This window comes from Gopherus flavomarginatus, chromosome 19 (genome assembly GCF_025201925.1).
Source record: "Gopherus flavomarginatus isolate rGopFla2 chromosome 19, rGopFla2.mat.asm, whole genome shotgun sequence".
Classification (NCBI taxonomy): Eukaryota; Metazoa; Chordata; order Testudines; family Testudinidae; genus Gopherus; species Gopherus flavomarginatus.
This window is the reverse complement of record NC_066635.1, coordinates 13,521,410-13,532,420: the sequence shown is the minus strand read 5'-3', so window position 1 is coordinate 13,532,420 and position 11,011 is coordinate 13,521,410. Positions and strand designations below refer to the sequence as shown.

The following is an 11,011-nucleotide window of genomic DNA, read 5'->3' as shown; positions in this document are numbered from 1 at the left end:
GGGGCTCTGCATTTTAATTTACTTTTAAATGAAGCTTCTTAAACATTTTAAAAATCCTTATTTACTTTACATACAACAATAATTTAGTTATATATTATAGACTTATAGAAAGAGATCTTCTAAAAATGTTAAAATGTGTGACTGGCACGCAAAACCTTAAATTAGAGTGAATAAATGAAGGCTTGGCACACTGCTTCTGAAAGGTTGCCAAACCCTGCTTTACAACCAAACAAAACATGACAAATCTCTATCCTAAGGAGCCTACAATTTGATAACTATATTTACTGAAGGCCTCAGTGTGCAAACCCTGCTCCAAAAGTGAGGATTTGCAGGCTTGGGCCCCCTAATCAGTTACAGTGAAATCCAGGAAATCTCTGAAAAGGAAAAATATAACATGTTGAGTGTTGTAGAAATTGAATGCAAAATAATCTGGCCTTACAAGGAGGCTCGAGTTGCCACTGAATAATATGATTGCTCTTTTGTATGCATTGTGGACTGGCTCTAAAATTTTAGAAGGACATTGGAAAACCCGTGAGCTGTCTATTTCAAAACTGCCATTTGCCATTGAATCAGATATACACCACTTATGTTAATCTCTATTAGATGCCGGTCTCCTACTCTCCCTTTCTAAGAATAGGTATTTGTGGAGCCAGAAAAATAAAATAAAGAAATCCCAGCAGAGGTGTCCCTAAAACCGAAGCCTTTAAGTGCAAGCACATGCAGAACTAGTTATATATTTCATTATAAATTAGGTCACATACTATTAACAAATTGAGAAAGCAGACAAAATGAAGAATAAGTAAAAGTTGCCAGTGCAACGTGTGTGTGTGTGTGTGTGTTTAGAGCTGGTTTGAAAATTTTCAAAACTTGCAATGTTGATTTTAAAAAAACTTCAGACAAAGCTAAATTTAGTTGAAAATGGGCTCATATTTTGTAATGAGCTCTAATATTTCTATTACTTTCAAACAAATGTCCAAGAATATAACATAATTGTAAGATAATAGTTACTTGCTGCTAGCTAAATGCAAAAGACAAAGTCAGTGGCCATGTCTGAAACAGTGAAGGAGAGAAGGTCTGGTGCTGCACAATGTTTGTTTGTCCTGTGACTGCGTCATGAATATATCTTCTCTCTAATTCTTAGGTTCTAGGACTGAAAGAGACCTCAAGAGGTCATCGAGTCCAGTCCCCTGCCCTCATGGCAGGACCAAATACTGTCTAGTAATGCTTATCATCAGTGTATCTCAGGCGTGGTCTACACTGTGGGGGGGTATCGATGTAAGATACGCAACTTCAGCTATGGGAATACTGTAGCTGAAGTCGAAGTATTTTATTCCGACTTACCTCTCGTTCTCACCGCGTGGGATCGACGTCTGCAGTTTCCCGTGTCAACTCCGCTACCGCCGCTCGCTCCGGTGGAGTTCCGGAGTCAACGGGAACGCATTCAGGGATCGATATATCGCGTCTAGATGAGACATGATATATCGATCCCCGAAAAATCGATCGCTACTCGCCGATACGGCGAGTAGTCTGGATGTACCCTCACAGAGCTCTGTACAAACAGGTCACTATCATTATCCCAATTTTTACAGATGGGGAAACTGGGGCATACAAGTAGCAGAGCCAGGAATATAACTCAGGTTTGCTGGAGGACCTTGGGCAAGTCATTTCAGCTTTCTGCGCCTCAGTAGATTTGCATTTGGCCTTGATTTGGCAAAGTACCTAAGTCCATGCTTATGTCCTATTGAAATCAATGGAGCGCAAGCCCTTTGAGTGGGGGCCTATATGAATGAATCTGGGGTGATGCAAGGTATATGGCTAGTAAGAATCATACTGTATTGCCCTACTGGCCATGTTAATGGAGACAATACTGATGCTGTGCTGTGAGAAAAGGTCTGTAACCACAGTAAGTTCTGTCTCTAAAGACAAGTTTTCTTTCATAGCATTTCAACAGGAAAAAGACTTTGACTATTACTGTGAAATAGAATCTAGAGCTTTCCTACTCAGAACACATTTTGTTGAGCAATAGTTGTGCGTATACATTTAATCTCCATCATGATTTTGGTCATTCAAGACTGTTAAAACTCAGAACACCAAAACGTTATCTGACAAGTATGCAAAAGCTTGCCAAACCTCTGTCCACTTCCGTAAAAGCTAGAAGGATAGCGGTAACCGGGGTGCGGCGCCAGTGGCACCTTATATTTTTCAGATGTGCATAAAGGCTTTCAAATTGTTTCCACTGTGACATTAGCAACAGGATATCTGCATTATAAACAGCAGGATGCTCTCCAGCTTGAACTGTCAGTTTACGTATTCAGTTAATGGCTTTTCCTTATTCTTTTTCAGTCTGCTAGAAAAGCAAGAGCTCCAGCTTTGTTTATATTGGGCAATAATATATTCTACAAGAGATGGGGCCTGAGCCAAACTCCCAGTCCAAACGCCATTGAACTTTGGGTTGTTTGGTACCTGATCCAAAACTCTGTCCAAACTATTTGGATTGGAAGAAAACGCTCCATCCAAATTCTTCTGAACTTCGGGAAAGTTGAAACCCAGATTGGAATGGTATAGCTTGAGCTCATCTCTCTGATTGAATTGATGCAACACTTTTTAGCATGAAGGGGGTACAAAGCATTTCACATCTGAAGTGCAACTAGGAAACTTCAGTGTGTGTTTCCTGTTTGAGGGATTCTCTTTGAAAACCATGAGGGAAGTATGTGTGTGTGGTGGGGTGTAACTACATAGTCAACAGCTCTTCTGCTTGTTGGCCTCCCGCCTACCCCCATATGTAGGCTGAGTAACTCAAGAGCAGCGCCTTGGAAATTAATGGAGTTTCCCATGTTTACACCAGCTTATCCACTGGCCCAAAATTTAGAACAACCAAACTTTAGAAAGTTGTTGTAGTGAGAAAATACGTAGCTATTGCCTGGTCATTGCTATGCAGTGGGCACAGGAGGGGCTCAGCCCTAGGCTTGTGATGTAATTATTTCGGTAAGGTATCTGTAAGTCCTGCTTCAGACGTTGGAACAAAATAGGCTGGATAAGATGAGACAAAGTGGCAATGAGGGGGAGAAGATCTGTAACTCAGCAAACCAAGACCTGACCATATAAATTCGTTTGAGTTCAGTCCATCGGACGAACAGATCTGGACCTGCCTGAACCATCTCAGCCTGCTTAGTAATTTTTTCGACAGTTGCACGCACATTGACGTGTACTGGTTCTGTAGTGGTTGCTCAGACGGTGTAGTTCTTATAAGGAAGAGAGTGATCCTGCTCCCATTGAAACCAACAGAAGTTTTGTCATTGACTTCAACAGGAATAGGAGTGTGGCCAAAGTAGTAAAAATCCTCCAGGGATGGTACATTTAGCAATCAGTGTTAGCATCATTATCCCTCCTGGGCTGGCTCCTAATCCTGCAGTGAGAGTCCAGCCTCCTGTCCCTCTACGTTGACTCAATTGAGTACGCTTGTGCATTGTGCAGAAGGGAAATGTGGTGACGTAGTTGGGCCAGATTGCTGTAGCTCCAACACTGTAAAGTGCTGTAGCTCCGTTGACTTGGTGGCATGGTGACTGACCCCAGCTGAGGATCTGGCCTGGGATATTTAGCAGGTCTGGCGTTTGAGCTGCACATGCTTAAAAACTGTAGTTTCAACTAATATTTACATTTTTAAAAAAATCTTGCCAGTTTTCTGTAAAGTGGGGAAGGGGGGGACAGGCAGCAGTTGCTGGCTCTAGAAGTCAACTGAGGAGAAGCAGGATGATCTATGGGACAGAATCCAAGCTGTATCTATCTTAGCTACACATACAGCTCCCATCACCATAGTATCTGCACATCTTATTGTATTTATCCTCACAACACCCCTGGGTGGTAGGACAGTGCTGTTTTTCCCCGTTGTACAGATGAGAAACTGAGGCTGAGAGTGACATGGCCCAGGTCACACAGGATATCAGTGGCAGAGAGGGGACTTGAATTCAGTCCGAGTCCTAGGCTGCTATCCTTTGCAGTGGATCATCTCAGTGTAGATGAAGGAGGCGGCTTAGTAAGGAGCACAGCACTCAGAGAGTGAGCAGCTGTGATAGTCTCTACCATGCAAATAGTTGTAGCCTACTAAATATACTATCCTTTGTACTGCAGTAGGACCCAGCGGTTTCAGTCATGTCCTGAAGCCAACAACGTTGCTCTGGATTTACAGCCCTATGACTGAGATCACAATGGGCCCCAGTGTGTTGTTTTGCCTTTAAATTCTAAATATATTTCTGTTCTGAAAAAACTTCTCGGGAATCTCTTTCCCACTGTATCCACCAATCAGCCAGAAGCACTCAGCCAAAAGGAGTTTGACATATATTTTATTATAAATGGTCGTCAATACAGAACCAAAGTCATTTTTATAAATATCTGTGAGGAACAGGAACAGATGCAGGTAAAAAAACATCCTTTAGCAAGAGCAATCTGCTTGCCTGGCTTTCTATTGTACTTTCTATTAGTTTGTTCTGTGGGGGATGGGACTTCAGTTTTTTACATTCATTGCAAAAAGCAAAGCTGCTGATCTAGTGAACAGAAGCTAGAGGGTGGAGTCTGTTCTTTTTTCCACAGGTGTAAATTTCGAATAACACCACTGAAATTAATGGGGTTACTGTGGGTTAATGAGGGTTAACTGAGGTCAGAAATAGTCCCAGGTGATCCAAAACTCCCAAATCGTTTAGTGGCACCTTAGCAGACTCCCTCAGCAGGGAGGCCGAGGATGGAATGGGTCATGGAGATCGTGCCTAGGGCTGGAGTGGAGGCACATTTCTGGCCAGCTTCCTCTGCTGCTGCCTGAGTTACACCTGTTAAATAGGACTCCTGAGCAGTTAACCTTCGCCACTTTGTAAGCACTGAAGTTATGACCATGTACATAAATGCATACAAGTAACAGCCCCACTCTTCCCGTGCCTCCTTAGCAAGGATTTAAGCCAGGACCTCAACCAACCACTTGAGCAAAAGATTTTAGGTTTGACACCCCCCCACCCCCTGGCACATGCTGATGGAGTTTGTTACATAGTAATAGCCTATATGGGGATTTGAGCTCAGATGCTAAGTGGGTTGTGTCCCTTGCCTCTAGTGGCTGATGCAGATAAAAGATAATAGCCTACTACTGCTGCAGGTGAAGTGTGTAACTCCTTTAGCTTACGTGGCAAAGGCCGTGCTGTGGTTTCAATCCCCATATGGGCCACTGATTTGTAAGAACCCCCACCAGCGGTTGTTATGTTGTGCGCGCACACACACAACAGAATTAACACCCCTGAGGGCAGTGATAACTTGTATTCACTAGAGGAGAGACTACCTTCCTTTGTGAAGTCTTGGTGTAAACTTCCTTCTGTTTCTTGTGTGCTACACTGGACAGAGAAGTAGAAAACATATCTATATTATCCTGTGTGGCTTAAACTATGGTAGGAGAGAATGACTTTGAAGCAAAGATGCTCTTACCATACAGAGCCATGTGTCCCAAGCTGACTATAAGGAGACTTTTATAATTTAATTTTCTTCAATCTTTTAACACAACTGTATTTAAAACAACTTATCACTAGCACCAGAATGACGATTTCTGCCTTTCCCTATGCTTTTCCTGTGTTATACTGGCCCACTGCTGTGATCAACACTTTGGGGCCCTGCTTGGTAACAGTGTAAGCAGTGACATGACTGAATGCAAGCATAGGGACGATAACAAGCTTCTGAGTGAACAATAATGGCCGCGCTCTATTCTCAAAACACTGCTCTCCTTTTGTTGAGAAAACACCAGGGTCGTCTCAGTATGGGGTTGTGTTCAAGCTTTCCAGTGGGTTTATTCAAAGCGGCGCAGGTGATTGTATAGTGACTGTACGTAGGTGAAAACACACATGGGATCTGGCTTGCGTCCCATCACCATCATGTCATCCACTTCTATCAGGCGGTCGCAGTGAGCCAGTTTCCTGCAGTAACCCCAAAACAGAGCCATCAAACAAAGGGTTATCGCCAACTATTTCCAGTATCCATTTGCTACCCCAGTATTGGAATCACTTGGGCTTGTATCAAATAGTGGAATTTTCTCTCAAAGAAATCTATATAACATTGTAGTTAACACTGAAATGGTCAAGTTTGAAGGCTGCCATTTTCTATAACCAGAGAAAATTCCTGTTCCACCTCTCTCTCTCTCTCTTTCTCATGGTAGGGACAGTCCTGATTTTTGGGTCTTTTTCTTATATAGGCTCCTATTACACCCCCCCCCCCCACACACACACACACCCTGTCCTGATTTTTCACACTTGCTGTCTGGTCACCCTAACTCATGGTCTGATTCAAAGCTCAGTGGGATTTTTTTTCCATTGGTTGCAATAGATTTCAGATCAAGCCCCTAATGCTCTTCTGGCCGCATCCCTGTCTCTCATCATGCCATAGTTCCCCTGCCTCTCGCTGGGCCTCAGCAAGCAGAGTCCCTCAGGTTTGCAAATCCGCTTCTCCCACTGGCAGGAGAAAGGAAGCCTGGGTCACTCCAGTTGTTCAGAGGGAAACCCAGGGGCTGTTCTGCCGGCCAGTAGGGATGCTTGCAGAGGACAACAGGGGTAAGTGAAGTGGCAAGGGAATTCATGAGGAAGGCCTGGATGTTTGTTTTCGGTGAAGTGACCCAGGCAGCAGTCCTGGATAGTCATCAGGTTCAAGGGCTGATAGGCTAGGATCCAAGATCAGGCAGAAGGGGAGATGTCTGTTGAGGCCTGGGGTGACAGAAGAACTGTGGAATGATGCACACTAGGCAGACAAAGGTTTGTCCAGTTGAGCCCAAGTGACGTGGAAGGAAATGACACACCAATCTTTCTCTGCTCTAAAAGAAAGCACCAAGGTCAGAGTCAACAACAGCCAGGGGGAAGCTGACATTTCCACAGGCACCTCTTATCTAATAGGTTACTACTGAATTTTCGGAGTCTCTTCTGGTCCAGCCCACATTTATCTTGGCTATGAAAAAAGCTGGGTTTGGACCACAGGCTGACTGGTCCCTTCGAGAGGGAGGGAGAAGTCCAGTGCACCTGGGACTGATTACCTGCTACCCAACTAGGCTTAAAGGAAAGCACGTGGGCCTTATAAAGGGGCAGTCAATAGTAGGGGAAGGTTGACTACCCACTGATCTCTCAGCTCAGGCTGGTGAGGCTGCTGTGGGAGGGCTAGTGCATGAGAAGGCTGAATTCCAGCTAGGAAGGCTGAGAGTGGCTGCTTGGTGAAGAGCCAACGGGGACAGAAAAATTGCTCCAGGACTGGCTGTGCATGCTAAAGCTGAGTATGAACTTGTGTGTGGTGGTGATGGACTTTATTTGAGGACTTTGTTTTGAACCATAAATATTATTAAACCAGCCCTAGGCTGGGGTGGTGTTAACCATAAGGAAACCTAAGAGAGTCCTGAGAAAAAGGGGAGACTAAACCAGGGCTGTACAGATCCACCTCGTGCAATGAGAGGCACTTGGGAGGTAAGGCATTCTATTACAGTTCATGTCAGAAATCAATCTGCTAAAAAATCGTGATGCTCACTCTCGTGATTGTTAATCAGCCGCACGCATAGGAAAGATTATCTTCCCCTATCATTTTATTTATCTGTGACGGACCTCGCTTGCAGCGAGCTCAAATACGGTGCATGGCCTTTATGGTGAGAGTTTCGCTTCATGGCAAATGGTGATTCCAGTTCTAGTGAAGTTTTGATTTGAAAAACTTCACTCTGAGGGGTCCCTACTGTACATCAGTGTAACAGTGTTTGACGCTACATCAAAAGTTGTAGGTGCCTGTAGCTGTGCATTGCTGCATCCTGTGATTGTTTGGAAAGAGCATGCTGAATCTGACTGTGTACCCAATGGAGCGTTCTTATTGTTACCCGAGTTAAACTGCACAGCAACTGCGTATGAGTCATGTTTACATTGGGTCAAGCAACTTAAAAATTCCTTCCTTCTGTAATTAAACAAAATTACCAAATAGCTGAAAAATTCCCCTTTGTTATGAATTTAGCAACCCCTGGCTGGTCTCATTCACTGAGCCGGTGTGCCAAAACACGCGGGATGACGCAACTGCGTGGTGTTATCCCTCTATGTGTTTTACAGAGATTCCCCTAACAACCAGGGCTGAGATTTTTCAGAAATGCACAACGCTAGCCACTCTCTGCTCCCACTGAAGTCAACTTTCATGAACATCAATAGGAGGAGACTTGCAAATCTCACTCCAGAAAACTAAACCACTTGCTGCATCCTTTCGATCTTTCCAGAGAAGCTAGATTTGCATGCAAGCCTCATCTAAATTGGGTATTAGTGTGGGATTTTCAAAGGGGTTTAAGAATTAGTTGCCCAATTCCCACTAAATGTCAATGAGACTTGGATGCCTAACTCCCTGAGGCTTCTGTAAACCTTAGTTTCTTTGTTCTGTAAATATCGATTTCTTTGTTAATGGTTACTGGAAAACTTCAGTAAGAGTCACCTATTACCTGTATCATAAAAAGCTAGAAAGGATATAGATTCTTCTCTGTCCAAATACAGGATATAGAACCAATTTCCCAAAGAGCAGTGAAATAACACTATAAGGCCGGTTAAAATGAAGTGCTTATAAAATCATCCCACTCAGATGACACACTTACATTGCAGCAATTACCTAATAAAGCTTCAGTCTAATGTCAAACCCCTTAAGACCAGTAAATGTTTCTCTGTGCAGAAAACAGCAGAACGGAATTTAATGGAATGCTTTAAACTGTTAAAATGAGCCACCTTCCATAAACTGTAACACTTCAGAGCTTTTCTTGTGATTTGTTTTGGCTGCTGTCTGGTTCTTGATTTTAACTTTGAACGCTCCCAGTACATGTTGACTTCTGGCATAATGGAAAGATTAGCTTTTATAGCACAGCACAGGGTTTCAGACATCAGGTCCTTTATGAAGCTACAATGAGCTAGCACATACTAGGGTTTTAACAAGAATATTGCTAATACTACATTCTCCATTAGGCCATCTGCACCTTCATTAGCCTGGATTTGGTCTTGACAGTGCTGACTGTGCCAAAGCTTTGTTCCTGCTGTTTACTCTTGGGAAGAAAGAGAGGAAACATCATCTGAAGTTCCCACTGGCCTGCAATAGAAGAAACAGCTGCAGGAGTCTGGAGGGATGTATCTGCAGACCTTTGCAGCTGGGAAACACAATTAACTCAGCTCTGCCTTTAATAGCAAGTGAACCTGTGCTCCGTGTGACACTGGGAGAGTTCTGTGGTCTATAATCGCCAGACAGCATCTCTTGGTAGATTTTCTTTTCTTGCTACCATCTATGGAACAAAATAGTACTGAATATTTTTCAAGTCCTAGTTAAGAGACTTAGAGTATGTCTGCACAGAGATAAAAGACCGTGGCATGGCTGCAGCTGACCTGGGCTCCGGCTTCGGGGCTACAAATTGCTGCATAGACCATAGGGACTGTCCATCTCTGCAGGGTCCTGCAGCTTGAGCTCCAGCCCAAGCCTGAACATCTAGACAGCAGTTTTACAGAGTCCGAGCCCCATGAGCTCAAGTCAGCTGACCAGGGCCAGCCGTAGGTTTTTTATCCCTGTGTAGATGTACCCCAATATAGACCAACCTAAAGGGTATTTGTGCCAATGTAGCTACACTAGTGCCACTACTAGTGTAAATGTACTGCACTGATAAATACTGGGGCCTTGTCTACACTGTGTGTTAGTCTGCATCTGTGGGGTGTAAATTCTAGTGCACACTAACGTTACACATTAACTGGCCTGTGTGGAGCCAGCTGGTGTGCATTAAAAGTTCCCTAGTGCGTGTTAACATAGTACTGTTTGAAACAGGACTCGGCACTCACTAAGGATCGTTTAGTGTAGGTTAGCTTTCAGTTAGGGTGCATGTGGGCCAGTTAGCATATAGCATGCTGGTGTACACTACAATTCACACCCCACCGATGCGCACTAACGTATTGTGTAGACAAGCCATGCTGCAGCTTACTCCAGTTTCAAACCACACTAAGTTGCACTTGTGCAGCACATCTACACTGAGATTTGTGCCTGTCTAACTACACTGGTACAAATCACTCCCCAGCAAAGATGGGCCCTTAGACAAATGTGTGTGTTAGCCTAGGGCTCTGTTGTTGACATTTTAATTGCTTTAATTTATAATGATAAGAGTGTACAGACATAACTTTCCTCCCTCCTAACAGTATTTCACAAAGCAAAATAAGTGTTGCTCTAAATAACAATGGTATTCCACTAAAACAAAAACAACAAAACATGAGGGTCTGAGTGTTTGTTCCTTAGTCACCCAAAAGCCAGGAGAAATTCAGTTCAAGAAAACTGTCCATTGCAGAAACTCAAGTACACAGAATCATGCTGTGTATATATGTCAGCGGCATACTGGTTCTATACATACTGTAAGCATGCATAGCAGGACCGGTAAAAGAGCTTTGGTACTGCATTCCACTTTACTTGCTATCTCCTATGTTAACACCACAACTAGTGTCTGCTCAAAGACCACTCACATGCAGCCTCTTGACCGATGCATGTTTTACATTTTGTTTTGCCACTTAATTTTGTGTTTATTTCACAGATCAACATCATTTTACAGCTATAGAAAAATAAAGACATTGGCTGTGTCTTGCACATACTTTGCCATGACAAGCTCACTGAGAGGTGTGTGGGAGGGGGATAAATCTCTCATTGCAAGTGTCCTTGCAATAGCCACTCTTGTTCCCTTGCAGGGGATGCCAAAAGGCAGTTCTCCTACCTGCTGAGTTAGAGTACTGTAAATGTGAGTTTGACTGATTAGGCACCATGGTATCACGACTCTTGGGACTGTTGTTTTGGTTCCTGGTTCCGTATCCTAAACTTTTCAACTCAAAGGCAAAGAATCCTTGACCTCCTAAGTTAAAGTTGGAGGAGCAGATCCTGAGCTGCTGTAAATCAGTGTAACACCATTAAAGTTAACGGAGCTACGCCAATTTACAGGATCTGGCTGAGAGTAATTTTTAAAGTGACCCAATTTTCTAACAAT

The 11,011-nt window shown here is 43.5% G+C and overlaps 1 protein-coding gene across 1 annotated transcript in view; it reads right to left on the bottom strand.

The window, feature by feature from the left end:
- Positions 1-4,323: 4,323 nt before the first annotated feature.
- The window catches only part of SMTNL2 (smoothelin like 2), a 49,767-nt gene continuing 43,079 nt past the window's right edge, over positions 4,324-11,011 (bottom strand). Inside the window, exon 9 of the mRNA XM_050929345.1 lies at positions 4,324-5,942. Within this exon, the coding sequence (XP_050785302.1) occupies positions 5,816-5,942 (127 nt within the window). The 3' untranslated portion in view covers positions 4,324-5,815. The remainder of the gene's footprint in view (positions 5,943-11,011) is intronic.